General features: G+C 41.2%; 1 protein-coding gene across 5 annotated transcripts in view; it reads left to right on the top strand.

Annotated features, from left to right (window-relative positions):
- Positions 1-19989, top strand: part of DNAH6 (dynein axonemal heavy chain 6) — a 192412-nt gene that overhangs the window by 29857 nt on the left and 142566 nt on the right. For all 5 annotated transcript variants that reach the window (XM_075128903.1, XM_075128900.1, XM_075128899.1 and 2 more), the window contains 13 exons: positions 3107-3250; positions 3830-4042; positions 4954-5046; positions 5860-5979; positions 9227-9407; positions 11811-11907; positions 12137-12332; positions 12933-13097; positions 14426-14539; positions 15785-15910; positions 16014-16169; positions 16946-17107; positions 19324-19461. In XM_075128903.1, coding sequence (XP_074985004.1) covers positions 3107-3250; positions 3830-4042; positions 4954-5046; positions 5860-5979; positions 9227-9407; positions 11811-11907; positions 12137-12332; positions 12933-13097; positions 14426-14539; positions 15785-15910; positions 16014-16169; positions 16946-17107; positions 19324-19461 — 1905 coding nt within the window. The remainder of the gene's footprint in view (positions 1-3106; positions 3251-3829; positions 4043-4953; positions 5047-5859; positions 5980-9226; positions 9408-11810; positions 11908-12136; positions 12333-12932; positions 13098-14425; positions 14540-15784; positions 15911-16013; positions 16170-16945; positions 17108-19323; positions 19462-19989) is intronic.

The following is a 19989-nucleotide window of genomic DNA, read 5'->3' on the forward strand; positions in this document are numbered from 1 at the left end:
TGTGAGTTTAGTGAAGCAAATTGTAAAGCTTGAATAACATGGCAGGAATTTTGTAGATAAGTAAGTTTTATTCTAACCATTTAGAACAAACATTTGGGTTATGAAGGCTACTTAATCTTTGTGTCACTATGGATATCTGCAGTTACTAAGGCTACTAAAGAGGAAAAAGAAAAAGAAAAAAGAATAAAAATAGTCTGCCCTTAGATAAAGTTTCACTTTCCTTCATTTGGCTTTCTTCAGGCTTCTCTTCAAAATATACATGAGTTACTCCTGTGGGGAATTCTGTGCCACTGCGCATGCGCAGAATTTATGTCCCTCACAGATTTATTTGCTTCCCCATGGAAAAATCACTTTCTGATGGGGAAGCAAAGGGAAGCCACAAAAGCAGTCATGCGACCCTCCCCAGCAGTATGTTTCAGGTGTCCAGGGCCGCGAGCAGAGAGGTAAATGATTGTGGGGCAGGAGGCGGGACTGGGGAAGACCTGGTTGGTGTCTCCTACCCTGCGCCAGGCTCAGCTATTAGTCCCAGATGGGCTGGGGAAGATCCCCTGGCATCCGGGGCCGTGTCAGACACACCCCCAGATTTCTCCCCCAGCTGTAGGAAATGCCGCAACCCGCCCCCCACATACACACACTTCCTGCACCCAACGCTCCTGAGCTGAAGGAGGAGGGATCACTGTACAGGGAGCTGCTCCCCCATCCTTCCAACCCCCAGGCCTCCATACCCCCTCATACCCAGACCCTCCCACCAAGCCTCTGGCCCCTGCATCCAGATCTCCCCCCCCCGTTGAACCTCACCCCCCCTTCACCTGAACCAACCCCAATGAGCCACCTGCACCTGGATCCCTACCCCACTGAGCTCCACTTCCCGACCATCTGGACCCCTCCCCTGAGCCCCCCCACACCCAGACCCCCCCCCCTTCCGAGCTCTATCCCCCACGCCCCCCATGCTGCACCCCAACCACCTATACCTGGACCCAATCTGCAGGGTCCCATTACCGTTGCACCCAGAACCCTCCAACAAGCCCCTGTGCATCCAGATCCCCCCCCGCATCCGGATCCCCCACTGAACCGCCCGCACCCAGGTTGCTCCACACAGAACCCTCTCAACCCACACCTGGATCCCTCCATGCTAAGCCCCTCCACACTTGGATCTTGCCATGCTGAGCCTGCTTGCCCGCACCTGGCAAGGAGGGGCAGGCCCAGTCCTTGCGCTGTGTCAGGGTTGGGTGCAGCCTTTCTGCTGAGTCTGTGTCCTGGGTGGGAGCTGCACAGTGATCTCCCACCTCTGTGTAGCCAGTGGCCTGTGCTCCCCAATGCCATGCTAGAGCCTCCACATTTATTTGACAAATAAAATTTGCATAATTTTACAGAATTTTAAAATGTAGTATGCAAAAGTTTTAATTTTTTGGTGCAGAATGCTGCCAGGAGTAGTGAGTTGGATCCTGCAGTGGTCAGATGACACCTCAAAGCATGAGTTTTGGCTACTCATGTCTTGGCCAACAAAACAGCTAATATTCTTCTGGGTTGTAAAATTCTTTCACCGCCTCGTCACATTCAGCTGTAGTTTTGACATTCTGACCGCCTGCAGTAGTAATTTCCAGCATGATTTGTGAAGAAGTTTTTGTTTTATATTTACCTGCGATTAACTTTAAACATCTCACTGATACCTCTTGTTTTCTAACCACCGATTATGTCTATAATAATATCCATAGATTGGAAGCTCTTTATGGCCAGGGCCATCTTTTCATTACATGACGTACAGAGCCTAGCACAATGGGGTCCTGAACGATGGCTCTAGGTGCTCCTTCAGTACATATAAATCCATAAATATTATTATTATGAGACCGCATATAACTCCTCAGTCATTATAGTAATGGCCTATTCTTGTGTGTGGGTTCCCAGTGCTGTACTGGTGGGAACTGCCATGACTTCAGAGGTTTAGGGCGGCCAGCATCTCCCCTCCTACAGATGGGATGTTCTCTCCCTGTTGGGGAGATGGACTAGCCCTTAGTGCCTCTAGCTGTCAGTTCCTGTTTCGCTGCTGACTGGAAGAGGGGCTCCCTATCACTGCTGCTGCAGCTGCATTAGTCAGAAAAATCAACATTTTATCTGCTTTGTGCTGATTTTTGTGAGTGTTTCCTCAAGGTGTAGAGTAATGTATGCAACTATCTTAGATTCTGTCAGTGAAAACGAACTAACTAAATGGAGAAGGAAGGTTGATTTTTTTTGTGCTGTGCGAGGTGTCTCCTACTTCTCAATACTAGTGTTTCATAATTTCTTCCTCCCCCACTGCTTTTAGTCTTTCCTGCTCGTTTAGATCAAATTTGGCTCCATTTGTGCCCTCCTATAAAATACTGAGGTGTGTTTCCTATTGTGTATCAGGCTGCCATACACCCTAAGTGGGAGCCTTCTTCCACCAGAGCATAGAGGGATTCCGCATCTGAAAGGTATATGGTACATCTCATCCTACCTCTTGTCATGGTATGGTAGTTGGTGTCATGGTGTATTTACTTACTGTATATTAATTACCTACTAGATGTCTGTGTGTGCTGTATAGAGATTTAGACAAGGCTTGGTCCCTGGTGAAAACAAGGCAGACAATGCTGGGACTTGAGTTGTGGGGAAACCTGTTTGTGTTTGTACTTTGTTGTTGTCCAGTTGTTTAAGAAAGACTGTGGTCATTCCATATATTGTGGCAGTGGAAGACTGCAGGCATCAAAAGTGCCAGCTTTGCCTATTATCAAACACAGTATAGCCTTTCCTTTTTAATTTGCAAAATTCACTGAGTCTCCCTATCATTAGTGTTCTATTGTAGTACCTTTCTTTTACCTGTGTTTAATGGATTAGGTGTATATAATAGTGCTTTGCTTTAGAATGTATGGTCTTTTGAAGCCTTTGAGTGCCCAAGGATTGCAGGATCTGACCATATACTGTAACTGTTGTACGCACTGTGTGTCAGATTTTGCTACCCTTACTTACGTTGAGTAGTATCTTTCTGTATGAGTAGTGCCATTGATTGCAGTGATTTCTTTGTGGAGTAAGGTACTATACAAAATGAATGTGACCATTAATTAATATATTTTTCTATGTTTGATTTCCACAGTGTAAATTTGATAGCTTGGATCCAGAATACCTGAATTCTCAGGTTTCCAAGTATGCCAAATTTGTGAATCAGTTGGAAAAAGGTTTGCCACCCAATAATATAGTGCCCCGGCTCAAGGGGAATGTGGAGAAGATGAGAGAAAAGGTAAAATAGCAACTTGAAATTCACTTTCCAAAAAGCTTTTTAGAAAAGGGGAGGAATAGCTCAGTGGTTTGAGGGTTGGCCTGCTAAACCCAGGGTTTTGAGTTCAATCCTCAAGGGGGCCATTTAGGAATCTGGGGCAAAAATTGGGGACTGGTCCTGCTTTGAGCAGGGGATTGGACTAGATGACCTTCTGAGGTCCCTTCCAACCATGATATTCTATGATTCTATGAAAAACATGAAGTTAAAATATACTACTTATTTTTCAATAAACTTCAAAGATTCCCTCATTTTATATAACTCATCCAGAGGCAAAATGGAAAAGGAGTGAAAAACAAAAAACTGAAAAGTTCAGTTTTTTAAAACCAAACGATTTTGGTTTTTGCCAAAAATTTCAAACAAAAAGAAACTGTGGGGAAAAGGATCTTTTGTTTGTAAAAATAATTAAATAAAATTTTTGATCAAAAGTCTTTTACAAGTTCTACTTACAAGCTTTATTTAAAAGATGGTGCTTTGAGAGAGGTCTAGTGTTGTAAAATACATGAATGAAAAATAAATATATTGTTCGTTTGACTTTTCCAGCTTCCAGTTATCACAGACCTAAGAAACCCCTTTTTGAAACCCAGGCACTGGGCAGTTTTGGAGCAAATAGTTAATGCACAACTGGTGGATGTGGAATACCCGTTATCTTTGGCTCGACTTGTTGAGCTCAGTGCTTTTGACTTTTCTCAAGAAATTCAGGATGTTTCTGGACAAGCCTCTGGAGAAGCTTCCCTGGAGACCATTCTCAAAAAGGTAACTTTTACAAACAAACATTTTGTCTTTGTTTTTGACAATGGGCTGAAAATCTTGACCTTTTTATGGACGAATAAGAAAGAATGTGTCTCTCAGTTATGGTTCACAATATATAAGTACCGCATTAATGGTAAGTCGAATTTTTATATTTGAGTGAAATATAAAGCAGAAATACAGTTTCTGTCATAATTCATAGATATTACGGTCAGAAGGGACCGTTATGATCATCTAGTCTGACCTCCTGCACAATGCAGGCCACAGAATCTCACCCGCCCACTCCTGCAATAAACCTCTCACCCTTAATAATAGACCTCTGCCCTTCCAAGGAGCATGTTCAAGGGGGCTTACAAAGGCAGAGAATGATTCTGCAGGTGCACTGCCCACAGAACTCTCCTTGGCGGAGAATGTTGGGCCCACAGAATGTTCTGTGCCTTTTCGACTGCCTCTACAGTAGCACATACCTCCTAATGTCAGCAAGTCTGTGCTGAAGTCATGTTTTGGCTTAAAAAGGCTCTGTGCAAGTTGACATTATTGTAAATAGACAAAAACCACGCTTTGTTTATTATGGTTTTATGCAAAATAAGAAAAAGGTTGATGCTTGTTAAATGGAAAAGGACAAAGTCAACAGAGATTTTTTCCCTTTTTCTTCTGAGAAGAGAGAACAATCATTTGACAGTGTCTGTTTAGCCCCATGCATCTGAAGAAGTGGGTTTTTTACCCATGAAAGTTTATGCCCAAATAAATCTGTTAGTCTTTAAGGTGCCACCAGACTCCTCGTTGGGTTTTTTTTAGGTGAAAGAGCAGTTTTTTCATTAGTTGGAATGAGACTGTCTACATTTTATTTACTTTGTAAAACCTAAATGTTTTAGTGTTGTAAGTAGATTTACAAGGTTTATAATTTTCTCAACCAGGTGGAGGATTCTTGGAAAACAACTGAATTCATTGTTCTTCCTCATCGTGATTCTAAAGATGTTTTTATCCTTGGTGGTACAGATGACATTCAGGTAAGTCACTGTTTGTACTTAATAGGCAGCTGAGAAAAGTTCACGTGAAACTAGCAAAAATTCAGATGAAACTAGCAGTGGCAGGTTACATTTATAAAATTCTGGCAATGACCTGGTAATGGTCTATGTTGATGGAACATTTTATATTATTTTAAACAATGTATAAAAAAATATAAATTCACATTCTTTTTGCTTATCCATTTAATAACAAAATTTTTTCTCAAGAGAGTTTCTAATTTTTCATCAACATTCAGTTCTCCAAAGTTAACAATTGCAATATGTATTACAATATGTAATTATCTTAATAAATTGTAGATATTTTGGATAATATCAAACATTAGAACTAGAAGAAGTAATATCAGCTGGATGACTGCATAAAACCTATCTAGAGCCCCTCTCCTGCAACTGTCTTCATGCGGTGTACCCTTTTTGCAGGCGCTTGGGTCTATCTGTGCAGAGCCATTTGCAGGATCAGGGCCTAATTTCTGTGATTTAGAAAATATGTTATGAAATTATAACATACACTTAATTCAGCCAAAGTTTGATTCAATTAAAACTTTAGGCAACAAACCATTTGTATTGTAGTTAGGGTGACCAGATGTCCCAATTTTGTAGGGACAGTCCCGATTTTGGCGTCTTTTTCATATATTGACTCCTATTACCTCCCACCCCCGTCCCGATTTTTCACACTTGCTGTCTGCTCACCCTAATTGTAGTGAAATAACATACCTTCATCTATTTTATTTTGATCATCGCTAGTGGAGAATCAGGTCCCTAGACAGTAACTGACAGACTGTGTGCTTCTTATTTAAGGTTCTTCTTGATGACAGCACTATTAATGTATCCACTATAGCCTCCTCACGATATGTGGGCCCTCTCAAAGCACGTGTTGATGAATGGCAAAAGCAGCTCTCCTTATTTAGTCAAACATTGGTGAGTAGCAAACAACAAAACAGCTTCTTAGGACTTAGCTTGAGTCTCAAATAAAGGGCAAAGTGGTGGAGTTCTAGTTTATTTTAAAATACTGAATATGCTGAAATTTTTTTTTTTTTAACCTAATTTTACAAGGTGATGTCACAAAGTCCTCTTTGATCTTATATTTGTTGGGAAACCATCATTCAGAAGATGTGAGCGACTTACACAGTTCAAATAATGAGCTTATATTTGTTTAACTTTCACCCTGGGAATGTTATCTAACTGGCAAGTGAATGGCCTCTGCAAATTGGAAGTGCGTGTTGGCTGCAAGCAGAGAGAAGCTAGGGTGCATAGTAAGAGCTTTCAGTAGGGTGGTATCAGATCTCTCCAGGTCTTGGTGTGGGTGGAGGGTGGGTCCGGCAGCCTATGGGAGGCAAGGTCCAAGCCTCTTGCGACGTGGGGTAGCTGGTGCCTTGCTGCTGGAGTGGGGATGCTTTAGCAAAGCTTTTGACACGGTCTCCCACAGTATTCTTGTCAGCAAGTTAAGGAAGTATGGGCTGGAAGAATGCACTATAAGGTGGGTAGAAAGCTGGCTAGATTGTCGGGCTCAACGGGTGGTGATCAATGGCTCCATGTCTAGTTGGCAGCCGGTATCAAGTGGAGTGCCCCAAGGGTCGGTCCTGGGGCCGGTTTTGTGCAATATCTTCATAAATGATCTGGAGGATGGTGTGGATTGCACTCTCAGCAAATTTGCGGATGATACTAAACTGGGAGGAGTGGTAGATACGCTGGAGGGGAGGGATAGGATACAGAGTGACCTAGACAAATTGGAGGATTGGGCCAAAAGAAATCTGATGAGGTTCAATAAGGATAAGTGCAGGGTCCTGCACTTAGGACGGAAGAACCCAATGCACAGCTACAGACTAGGGACCGAATGGCTAGGCAGCAGTTCTGCGGAAAAGGACCTAGGGGTGACAGTGGACGAGAAGCTGGATATGAGTCAGCAGTGTGCCCTTGTTGCCAAGAAGGCCAATGGCATTTTGGGATGTATAAGTAGGGGCATAGCGAGCAGATCGAGGGACGTGATCGTTCCCCTCTATTCGACATTGGTGAGGCCTCATCTGGAGTACTGTGTCCAGTTTTGGGCCCCACACTTCAAGAAGGATGTGGATAAATTGGAGAGAGTCCAGCGAAGGGCAACAAAAATGATTAGGGGTCTGGAACACATGAGTTATGAGGAGAGGCTGAGGGAGCTGGGATTGTTTAGCCTGTAGAAGAGAAGAATGAGGGGGGATTTGATAGCTGCTTTCAACTACCTGAAAGGGGGTTCCAAAGAGGATGGCTCTAGACTGTTCTCAATGGTAGCAGATGACAGAACGAGGAGTAATGGTCTCAAGTTGCAGTGGGGGAGGTTTAGATTGGATATTAGGAAAAACTTTTTCACTAAGAGGGTGGTGAAACACTGGAATGCGTTACCTAGGGAGGTGGTAGAATCTCCTTCCTTAGAGGTTTTTAAGGTCAGGCTTGACAAAGCCCTGGCTGGGATGATTTAACTGGGATTTGGTCCTGCTTCGAGCAGGGGGTTGGACTAGATGACCTTCTGGGGTCCCTTCCAACCCTTATATTCTATGATTCTATGACAAGGTCAGCTCTGAGTTCTTGACATGAGGCACTTCTTGCAGAAGGTGTAATAGCTGGGAGTGATTCTGGGTTGGGTACATGTAATTGAGGAAATATAGTGGGCCAGTTCATCAGCTGTGGGGTAGACAGGGCTAATGTTATGGGTAGAGGAAGGGTTCTGCACTGAAATACTGCAGATGATCAACTGAGGATCAATATACAAGGCCCAGTTGGCCTAAATAACACTTTAAGCATGTGGACCTAAATTGAAATGGGAAATTATTCAAAGTATTAAAACTAAAGAAAATGTGTATGTGTGATTTTAAAATTTAGCAACAGTAAAACATTAATATTAGAAAGAGAAGCACCACTGGACAGCTTTCTTCCTCTGCAGACGTGGCACTGGGAGAGGCTCACACAGCACTGATCAGAGCTACGGGAGTTTTTTGCAACAGGAGAAAATAAGAGGTCCTAAGCATGCTCATGTACAGGCGAGGTAGCAGGGTCCCAGAGCTCGGGCTGCAGCCTGAGTCTGAATGTCTACACTGCAATTCAACAGCCCCTTAGCCCGAGTGCTGCAATCCCAAGTCAGCTTGCATGGTCCAGCCACAGGGTCTAATTGCAGTGCAGACATATCCCCAGAGGCCAGCATCACCTGGAAGTGGGATTGTGCCTATCCTATGTCCCCTTTGTGCCAGCCTAGCCGGTGCAAAGAGGCTGGATTAACAATGAACAGAGCCTGAGGCTTATTTCTCTGTAATTTCTCACTGTTGCTACCACCATTGCAACTCCACTGATAGCAGCAGCAGTGTAGACATGGCACCAATAGCTACTGGTGCTGTGTAGACCTACTCTGAGCAGGGTTAGGGGACATGGTGCTGAAAATGCTGGCAGCCTGGAGTTCTGCTTACACAAGCACTTCTAATGTTGCTACCTCCAGTGGAGCTGCCAGAGTAGTAGCCACAGTAGGAAGTTTAGGGCAAAAAAGCCTTGTGTAGATACCACCTCATAGTATGACATCTTTGTGCTGCTGGAAAACCTGACTGGCCTGCCATATCCAGCACCATCTTGTTAATCCTCATGCAAGGGAAGAAGGCAGCAGACCTGCAGTTAAGCCTTTGTTTGGTGGTGGCCAAGTCAGTCTCTTGCAGTCTTTTCCATGTCATAAAATAAAAGTTCTTCTCAAGCAGCATATATTTTATCCTTTATTTTCCCCTTTTAAAAAAATCACAGTTTAAGAGCGAATCTGACAAACAAATATCCAAGAAAATTTGTTAGATTTTTCAAAGCAGCCTAGCGTGTTATCAAATAGAGTTTACTTGGTGAGTGCATTGGAAATGTACGTTCTTCATGACCATACAATTTGCCATATAGAAAATTATCTTAGGAGATCTTTGGGGAGTGGGGGGCAAAGTGCACACTGTCTCATCAAATGTCTGATAGTTGAGCCAAAGGGCTAAAATTGTGTCATGAATATTGAAATTTTGGCAGTCTAAGGGTGGATATCTTTGAAATATTGTGGAGGATTCATGTTTAATATTTGTGGATTTTCTTCTGCTTCCCAATTTGAAAATTCAGACTGTATTTCAATAGTTCTCCTTTGTAAGGATGGGGACTAATTGCTCAAGTTTTCCTTTTTTTCTAGGAAGAATGGTTGACATGTCAGAGAAACTGGCTTTACTTAGAAAGTATTTTTAGTGCTCCTGATATACAGAGGCAGCTACCTGGAGAGGCAAAGATGTTCTTACAGGTGGATAAGTCCTGGAAGGAAATAATGAGAAAAGTTAATCGTCTGCCAAATGCTCTTCGTGCTGCTACTCAGCCTGGTATAAAATAATGGTGTATTATCCCAATCAATGTATAAGCCATTGTAGGTGATGTTAATCCTTATTCAGCACTTACTAGGCTAACATTTATGTCTGTTAGTAGGATGAAAAATATCTGTACTGCTCCACCCCACGGCCACTCTCCGTGCAGCGTAAAGTAACAAGGAATAAGACAGTAAAGGAATAAGACAGTTGTGTCCTGTTTACTATGTACTGCATTTAATTGCATTATGTTGTCAGTCAACTTTCTGTTTAATATATATTCAAAATGTAACTTGCTATAGCTCATTTGCTCTCTTTATGCATTCTCCCCCTAGTTTCACTGTGCTTTCTCTTCTCTTCTCACTCATAATGTATATCTTCCATTATTGTTTTCAGTGTCCTGTCTCCTTTTTACTTTCTCTCCTTGCAACCTTTCTCTATATTATGTTCTCTCCCTATTCTCCTATATTTTGTGTCTTTCTATCAATCAGTTTCCCTCACTGTCATCAAGTGGCCTTTCCACCTCCCAACCACACCCTGATGGCTTCAAGGAAGCTCTGCACACAGCCCATTGCCTCAGTTTCCCCTTTCAAAGGGCTCCTTAAATAAACTCCATACAGGCTTTTTTGTCCAATAATGCTCCTGCATCCAAGTCTAGTTTACTGACATAAAGCAGAAAGCAAAAAATCAGTCCGGAGGCTTCTCTGCTTCCCCAAGTCTGTTCTTTGCAGCTCTTCTCTGCCTTGGCAGGCCACTTTCAATCATACCTGGCTGGAGTCTTTTCTTACTTTTGTAAGAGTCTCTCTTTCCATCCAGTACTATCCTCCTTGAGATCTGGTTTTACCCACAAAAGAGTTCAAAATAAAATTGCCTCAATTCCATGCATTTAACCTCTTATTAGGGTCCTCCCAGCCCTTTCCTGCCTATAGTCTCAGGCATGATAACCACTAGACAATTAAGTTGGCTTAACTGTGTTGCTCAGGGATGTGAAAAATCCACACCCATGAGTGGTGTAGCTAAGCCGACCTAACCCCTGGTGTAGATAGCACTGTCTTCTGTCAATCTAGCTACTGCTTCTCGGGGAGGTGGATTGCCTACTCCCACTGGCATAGGTAGTGTCTACACTGAAGCATTACAGCAGTGCAGCTGCAGCGGTCCAGCTGTGCCACTGTAGCATTTTAAGTGTAGAGATACTGTGAGTCCCAAGTCTTTCTGTTAGAACCCAGTGACTCCTAGCAACCTCTGATCTCCCTGAGCATCCTCCACTCAGCTTCCTGTTGCTCTTTATAGCAGAACCAGGTGATCCTTGTCTCAAGCCACCGTGTTACACTCATCTTTCCATCTCTCCCCTACTTCACTAATCTAACTTGTAAACTCTTCCTGAAGGGCTTGATCCTGCAAATGCACACAGGAGTGAGGTGCACGGTGGGTGAAATCATTACCATTCTGATTATATACTATTTAAAACTCACTTTGAATTGGTGTCAATGACCTCAGAAGGTGCAGGGCAATGGAAAATCAGACTCAAGCTTTTCCATATTAAGCATTAAGATCCAGGTACTAAGTGGCACTGGACACTAACTCTTTCATTTGCCAGGGCAGGAGAGTTCATTTTGGATTACAGTAAAATTTGCAGCAGTCAAAACATTCAACTTTCTGCTGCTGCATTCTTGTAGAATCCACTTTATCTGTAGAATGTTAGGACCTTTTTACTGGGTTTTAGACTTCTTTGGTTGTTTGAATCACTTTCTGTCCGTTGAAATTCTTCATAGTCTACAGCATATACAATATTTTAAGAAACAAAATGGACACTTGCTTTATTTTATGAAGTATTTTCCTGCACAAGTCCTCCAAGCCGCAGGCAGGGGATCTCTCATATTCACGACTGAGTACTGCTCTATCTTGGCTTTTTCCAGGGTGATACAGAAGGATGAGGGGCAAGGCGCACTGGAGCCATAAAATGGTGCACATCCCTGTGCCTGGACAGCTCATAGCCACTATTACAGCCCAGTGGTTGGAGTAGCGGCCAAGGAGCAGCTGGATGGCTGTCCAGTGCCCTGACTGTGTTGTGAAGGATGAGTTCTTCCACCTCTAACCCTTGGGCAGAATCCTCTGTTTGTTTACTGAGGCTTCATGTGAGGGATAGAAATTTTGCCCTTGTAGGATTAAATTAAAACGAGTTCAGTGAGTGAAGCAGTAATTGAATATGTACCCTGGTTTCATAGGTGAATTCTTTGCAAGCCCAAAAATGTGCACTGAAGTTATTAACACAACAATATTTAGTTTTATCTGGTGAAAGGGTTTCAGCCATAGCTTATAAAAAGTGGAGTTTTTCCTTGCATTTTTAATCACAGTGTTTTCTCTTTTGTTTTTTCATTCTCAATACTCTGTTTTCTCAAGTAATCTTTTTTCTCTTAATAGGTCTCTTAGAGACTTTTCAGAATAACAATGGGCTACTTGATCAAATTCAAAAATGCCTAGAGGCTTATTTGGAGTCCAAGCGAGTTATCTTCCCCAGGTTAGTAAAAAGTCATTGCAAACAATCCGTGCAATCTGCTGATTGACATCAATCGAAGGCATATATTTGATTTAATGTTATACTGTGTGTTACTAATACAAAAGGCAAGAATCTTTAGTTATACTATAAAATTCTTCCAAATTGTACTAGTTTTAGCTACCATGAGAATGGTTTTTTAAATTTTTCTGTAAAATATATTGCATCTAAAGTACTTTTGTTTATCAAACAGGTTTTACTTTTTATCGAATGATGAACTCCTGGAAATCTTGGCCCAGACTCGCAATCCTCAAGCAGTTCAGCCTCATTTAAGAAAATGCTTTGATTCAATTGCTAAACTAGAGTTTGCCATGATGGCTCCATCTGAGGGAGAAGAAAAGGTTTTTACTAATGATATTTTAGCAATGTTGTCACCCGAGGGAGAGAGGGTAAGTAAATATTTTTATTACTCTTTCACTCTGTTTCCAGTCAATATATATTTTCCATATATACGGTACTTGAAAGGAAAAAGTTAGAAACACAACTATTATATATGAATAAAATACAGAATAGGCCAGATCCATCACTGCATTACATCAGGTTTATAAGGCTACAGTTCCTTAGATTTCAGTGGTGTTATACTTGCATAAAAATGATATAATCACAGGATTGGAAGGGACCTCGAGAGGTCATCTAGTCCAGTCCCTTGCACTCATGGCAGGACTAAGTATTATCTAGACCATCCCTGACAGGTGTTTGTCTAACCTGCTCTTAAAAATCTCCAGTGATGGAGATTCCACAACCTTCCTAGGCAATGCATTCCAGTGTTTAGCCATCCTGACAGTTAGGACGTTTTTCTAATGTCCAACCTTAACCGCCCTTGCTGCAATTTAAGCCTTTGGCTTCCTGACCTGTGGAGTAATACACTGGTGAATCAGGCCTAGTATTTTTTTGCTGTGCCATCAATGACCCTAGAAAACACCTGCAGTATGAACGTATAAACTCAGAGGAAATAGTACCTCCATGGTTAATACAGCTTTTGTTTGTAGGTTGGCTTAGGGAAGGGACTTAAGGCCAGAGGAAATGTAGAAGACTGGCTTAGTAAAGTAGAAGAAGCCATGTTCGCTTCTCTTAGACGCCTGACTAAAGCTGCTATTGCTGATTATCAAACCAGAGTGAGAATGGAATGGGTTGTTGCTGGACACCCATCTCAGGTAAGCCACACTAATTTTAGTGTGATCTTTCTTGCCTACTGTGATAGAATACACCCCTGTGTTCACACCCTACATGCTGTTGCAATAACGTTTGTACAAGGTGTGCCTTATGAGGAACCATTTGAAGATTTATAACTTGCTGATCAGTATTAGCATGATAAAATGTGTCTGGCAGCTTTATGCCTAAAGTTATAAGTTTCCCAGTATGACGTTAAAAACCCATGTTCAGAGTCACGAAGCACCAAACTGGTCAAACATACCTGACTTGAAAAAGGAGAATATGCTTGTCTTAATTTGTGTTTAAGCAATAAACAGAGTCATCAAGCAGAAAGGGGGAAGGGAGAAAATAAGGAAAGCGTGCACAGGTGAAAAAGCCACACAGGGAACATCCTTCCTCTAGCAAACTTCCTGTCTCTTGGTTCTCAGCTGGAAATGATTTTCAAAGAGGGACTAAAAAACTATAAAAAGAAGGGGCAAACACCCCAAGACACGCTTTTCTGTATCCCTGCCCACCTCATTCTCTGCACCTGAGAAGACAAAGGAAACAGCCATTGGACTCTTTGGGAGGGGTCCTGACTCCATGAGTTTTGTCAGTATTGCTACTAGAAACATGTGGTGAAAAACGTTGTTTAAATCTAATATAGTTCATTAAATTAGGCACTAGAAAGTGTTTTATCTTTATTTTCTTGTAACCATTTTTTATTTTTATGCCTCTTTATTTCTACTGACTTAAAATCTCTTTGTAGTTAATAAACTTGTTTTATTATTTTGTCTAACCCGGTGTGTTTAACTTAAAGTGTATGGGCAACTCTAAAGTAATAAGCAGTTGTGTATTTCTTCCCTTAAAGGAATAATGGACTTAATATGTTTGGACTGTCCTTGGGGAAAATCCAGGATTGGGAGCATGTTGGGGTCACCCTGCAGTATAACCCAGGCTGGTAAAAGCCAGAGCGTAACCCTAGTTACACACAGACACTCTGGGTGTGGCTTGCATGCTGGATGGCTGTTTGTGAGTGGTCCAGGAGGGAGCTACTTCAGCAAGGCATTGTAAGGCACCCAAGGTTGCAGGACAGGGATGACACAGCCCTCCACTGGTCTGCATAGCACCCTGGTATGTCACACCTATCCACTTACTTTGGGCTTGATCCTGCAAACATCTAAACATATGCTTAGTTTTAAGCCCATGAGTTGTCCAATTTAAGCCCGTGCATGCTTGCAGGATCATGGCAGTGCTTATTTATGTGACCCCATCATTATTGTATCTGAGTTCCTACTCTGCCAACTTCTTTAAGACGTATCAATGGTATTTTTGTGTTTCCTTTCTACAGGTTGTCCTGACTGTTTCTCAGCTCATGTGGTGCTGTGATCTGACTCAGTGCTTAGAAGGAGAAGATCATGATCACTTACAAGCTTTAAATGACTTTGAAAAAATAAATTTTGATGTGAGTTTTGGCATCAAATGAATTTAATATTTTGTTGTGCCATGCTTGAAAATTAGTTTTGAATTAATTTTTAAAAAGAAAGTAAAATTCTGCTAAGTGGCTAAGTCTGTGTATCCAGTCATGTTGTGAACCAGCTGATGTTCACGTGCCTGAGCCACCTCAGGGCTTACTGCATCAGGGGAATAGTGATCTTAAGGTCAAGTATAGAGATTGTGGCTTCGGCTGAAATTGATAGGGCTTGCTGCATGGAAGTTTGTTCATGTCTTCACAAGTCACTGTTTGCTCGACATGACATCAAGAGCAGATGCTGGTTTTAGAAATGCTGTGCTGCAGTCACTGTTAAACTTGCCAGATTCCTCAGGCCACTATCGCGGGGAGGTCAGTACTAGCTAGCATCCTGCAATAGAGCTTTACAGAATCAAGATCATGAAGGAGAATCTTGTAAACAGTAACTTTTTCTCCAACTACATTGCCTCCATCGAGCCTCACTGACCCTTCATCCTTAACTCTGCTTTGGAGCCCATCTCCAAAGAAGGCTTCTGGAGGCAGAAGAACTGAGGGATGGCTTAAGGGAATGGGTATTTATACCCTGCTTCTATGGAATGATGGCTTTGAGGGAATTGTGAGTGCTCATCTCTGCCAACGTTGCTCAAATATGGTCTTTTGGCCATGTGAGTGGGTGTGTGAGTGGGGCTCAGAGTATGATTCAGGGGGCTTTGCATAGGGCTTTTTCTGTGAGGTTTAGCCACAGTGGGTAGAGGTTTCAGTGTGTAGTGGTCAAATGCTAAGTGCCAATACTTTCAAGTTGGTGTTTGATAATATTTGGCTCCCCAATGGAGCTGATATTTGGGAAATATGGTAGTCAGCTTCCATGTCACCAGTCTGTTTGATTTTCTGTTATATCTTAAATAATTTTATATACTTTAGTTGGTCTTAGAGTTGCTAAGTTTATATATATTTTTTCTTATCTGTATTGAGAACTGTTTGAAAGCAGTCAAAAATGGGAAAAAATGAATGCAAGCTTTATTTTAATGACCCTCAGATGTAAAACAACTATATTCTAAATAAGCACAATATCTCCAGAAGTGTGCAATTATATTTCTTAAACTTTCATATATTAGTTAGAGACATATCCTGGAGCTGTGCTAATTTGAACCAGCTGAAGAGCTGACCACCTATTTTTAAAGTTCTGATATTTTCAGTGCACTGAGAAAATATTTTAACACTTTATTTATTCATTTATAGAGGTTAAATGCACTGGCTGGATTAGTCCGTGGTATTCTTCCAAAATTACACAGAAATATTATAACAGCGTTGATAACTATTGATGTACATGCAAGAGATATTGTTAGTGAACTTGTAGCAGAAAAGGTAAAGCAATTGTTTTTTCCAAAATAGCACTTTGTACAAAAATATCCAAGTTAACTGCTTTGAATCACATTATTCAAAAATGCATTGTGTATTATCTCTGTAGGTGGACACTGTTGACAATTTTGAATGGCAAAGACAACTACGTTATTATTGGGATCTTGATCTGGATAACTGTGTTGCTAGGATGGCTTTATCCCAGTATACTTATGGTTATGAATACCTAGGAGCATGTCCAAGATTGGTGATAACCCCACTTACTGTATGTATTTACTTATACTCTTTATCATTATTTAGCTGGAAGTTAGAAGTATTAGTAGTGAATAACCCGTAGATAGGTAGTTGATATTTAGAAATCTTTTAGTATGGGATTGACATGTAGCACTGTATAAAACAGGGGCTTATGCTCCTTCATAGTGTTACCTCTTTGCAGCAAAATAAAACTAAAGTGCACTGGAAGATAACAGCCTGTTACTATTACCAGTTACACCTTTGGTGAAAAGTCTCAAGATGTTCATCTATACCTATGCAAAGGTATTTAATTCAGCCAATATTCAACATATCTTGGCATTTTCTATTACATGGAAAATTCAGGAATATTTATGGACAGGCTTTGAACTGAGTTTTTGGCTGCAGTGAACGATCCAAACTGACATATGGGAAAATCAGGCTCATGTGCAATAAGGAATGTAATAAAGTTGGGCAATGAGTGTTTACCAGAATGAGGACTTCAGAATTTAGCCCACTATATGCTAATATACTGAGCTATACTTTTTAATGGTGTATGTTGGACAGTTTGTGCTGATTTAAATATATTAGAGCAGATCTTCCGATGGTATAAATTGTCATAGCTCCATGGGGAGCTCCAAGTAAGGATCTGCTCCATACTATTTGATATCACCTTATACATAGAGTATTTGTAAATATGTCAGCAGGCTTATGAAGTGTTTAAAACAAATCAGAAAAAGTGAAAAGTAGCAGAAGCTTTGGCAAATACCTACTCTTCCATATGTAACAATACTATATGAATCTCATCAGGATCGCTGCTACCTTTGCCTTATGGGAGCTTTGCAGCTTGACCTAGGTGGAGCTCCTGCTGGACCTGCTGGAACTGGTAAAACAGAGACTACTAAAGACCTTGCAAAAGCACTTGCCATCCAGTGTGTTGTGTTTAACTGCTCTGATGGTTTGGATTACAAGGTATGAGAAGTAAATGTATTAATATGAGCAATCTCTCTATGCAGTCAGTGGGATTGCACAGACAAAACTCAATGCTCCATTTGTCCCTGTGAAGTTACATGTCTACAGTCACATAGGAAATGAACAGTAGAGCTGGAGTAGAAACCAGAGCTCTTGGATTTGTAGTCATGAGTCTTAATCACTAAGCCAGTCTTCCTTTTGTTTAGCTATACTACAGTATAAAGAGGATCAATGTGCCCAGCCTTTATAGAATCTCCCCATAGAAATGGTGCTGTAATTTTGCCCTACCACAGAATTTTCTCTTTGCGTTATGAGAAAGGAGAGGGGAGGGTGATGAAAAGAAAAAAAGAAATGACACATTAAAATTAACAAAAAAAATCTTAATTATCATTTGGAAAGAGTGAGGAAGTCAGGGAAGTTTTTAGGAAATTAGAACTATATAGATATAGAAACGCATCGGCTGCAAGCATTTTGGATGTTTAAAAAGGCAGGTTTTTGGAAGATGTGTCCATAATAACAAGTTTCCCTATTCTTTTGAACTGCATTTAAAAATTTTATCTTGGGCTAGATTCTCTTTTTTGCCAAGATGCACTCAGTTTGTAGGGGCTGGTGGTATCATACTGCCCCAGCCCTGGTCCTGACATAAACCTGTTCTAACATGACAGCTACCTATGGTTCCCTAAGAGACCATTAACTAGGGGACACTTGCCATAGGGGAGTGGACTCCACTCCACCCCCTCCCTACCCATTTGCCTTATCACACCCACTGCCTCCCCTCACAAGCCCCTGTAACAGGTCGACTAGGTTGGTGTAGGAGCTGGCTCCACCAGTTTTACACCCCTTTGGAATTCCTTTCTGCTGTGACAGGTTTCAGAGTAGCAGCCGTGTTAGTCTGTATCCACAAAAAGAAAAGGAGGACTTGTGGCACCTTAGAGACTAACAAATTTATTTGAGCATAAGCTTTCGTGAGCTACAGCTCACTTCATTGGATGCATTCAGTGGAAAATACAGTGGGGAGATTTATATACACAGAGAACATGAAACAATGGGTGTTACCATACAATAGCTCACCTTACCTAATAACTCTCGTTACAGTGTGTATGGTAACACCCATTGTTTCATGTTCTCTGTGTATATAAATCTCCCCACTGTATTTTCCACTGAATGCATCTGATGAAGTGAGCTGTAGCTCACGAAAGCTTATGCTCAAATAAATTTGTTAGTCTCTAAGGTGCCACAAGTACTCCTTTTCTTTCTGCTGTGGAAATTCTTAGCAGTGGCCAGATCATGTTCCCGTGTACCTACTGAGCAGTGTAAAGGGATGGAACTGGGATTGCAAATCTGTGCACTTTTACTGACAATTTTGTAGGTCAGCATTTAAATTCTCAATTATGAGCTGATTTGATTGTACTAATTTTATAAGAAAACCATGTAGAACGGAGTTCAGGGAAGGTTTTGGATTTCACAAATCATGTGACATCTTTTTAGAGAACATGGACTTTTTTCATACTATTAATTGTAATAAAGAAATTTTTCTAAGAAAGCATTTTAATATGCAACATGTGGCAATAAAATAGTTTTTTAAGAGATTCTATTTTCTTTTCCCATGGGGGTATAATTCTCCTATGGTCAGATCTGGTGCAGATACTCTCTGATGTCAGCTTTCCCTTGACATTTATTTCTACTTCCAAGGCCCAATTTTCTTTTTCTCTTCTATTTAAAGGATTGAGAACCCCTGTTGTAGTGCCTCTTTTCTCTCTGTCTCTCTCTCTTTGCTCCTTAATCATCTTTATTTTTTTTAGTTCGAAATTAGCCCACTTGATGAAAGTATCTTGAAGTGCTTTTACTACCTAAAGCCGATCAAAAGCAAGTATGCATAAAAATATGGCTTACAAATTGATTGGAATCATTCTGGGGGTTTTACTATAAACATTCTATTCTGCGCCTTGTGCATATGCATCTTTAATTACAGAATAACATGCTGTTTGTTCCCAGGACCGCTGCCTCATTCAGTGGTCTGGATGCATGTTCCAGTCAGAATGGGGGCCCGTATCATGCTGTACACTGTATAAATAAGCCAGTTTTTCTTTCTTCCACAAAGTGACATTTCTTCTTCCTCTCCATTTCTCTCAAACTGGATTAACTAGCTTCATTGCTTTTGAAGAACTGGAGACATGCCAGTGCAGTGTTAAGCTAAGACTGTGCTATGATTTCAGATGATGGGACGATTCTTCAGTGGTTTGGCTCAGTCTGGAGCATGGTGCTGCTTTGATGAATTTAACCGAATTGATATTGAAGTTCTGTCTGTGATTGCTCAGCAGCTGATTACTATTAGGAATGCTAAAGCTGCAAAGGTAATATCTTTTTTTATTAGATATTAAAACAGACCTAGTGTTTTATGTACATTTTTAATGAATGTCCTGTTAGTGAAGACACTGAGATCTTAAATTCTTTATTTAACCACAGTATAGGTACAACACAGACTGCAGCAATATAAGCTTCTCCAAAAATGTGTCATAACCCTGACCTAGTGAGGTCACTTGTAAGGGTCCGAGGGTAGTTGAGTCTCCATTCTCCACGTCCAGTCAGTCCTTATCCTTTATTATGAGATTTCCAGCAAGGGTGCTAAACAATGCCAACTATGGGCCTGACCCAGCAAAGACTTGCTACTGTGCATATCTTTACTCTTGCATGTAGACCCATTGAAGTCAGTGGGATTACATACTGGAGAAAAGATACACAATAGTCACTGTTTACAGAATTGGGTCTGTGATGGCATATTTCATGATGTTGAATTAAAATCACCAACTCATATGACAACAGGAGTGGTCCTCCATTATCAATTTTATTTAATGTTTGGATATTAAACTTTTAGATTCTTC

Source organism: Caretta caretta, chromosome 5 (genome assembly GCF_965140235.1).
Source record: "Caretta caretta isolate rCarCar2 chromosome 5, rCarCar1.hap1, whole genome shotgun sequence".
NCBI lineage: Eukaryota > Metazoa > Chordata > Testudines > Cheloniidae > Caretta > Caretta caretta.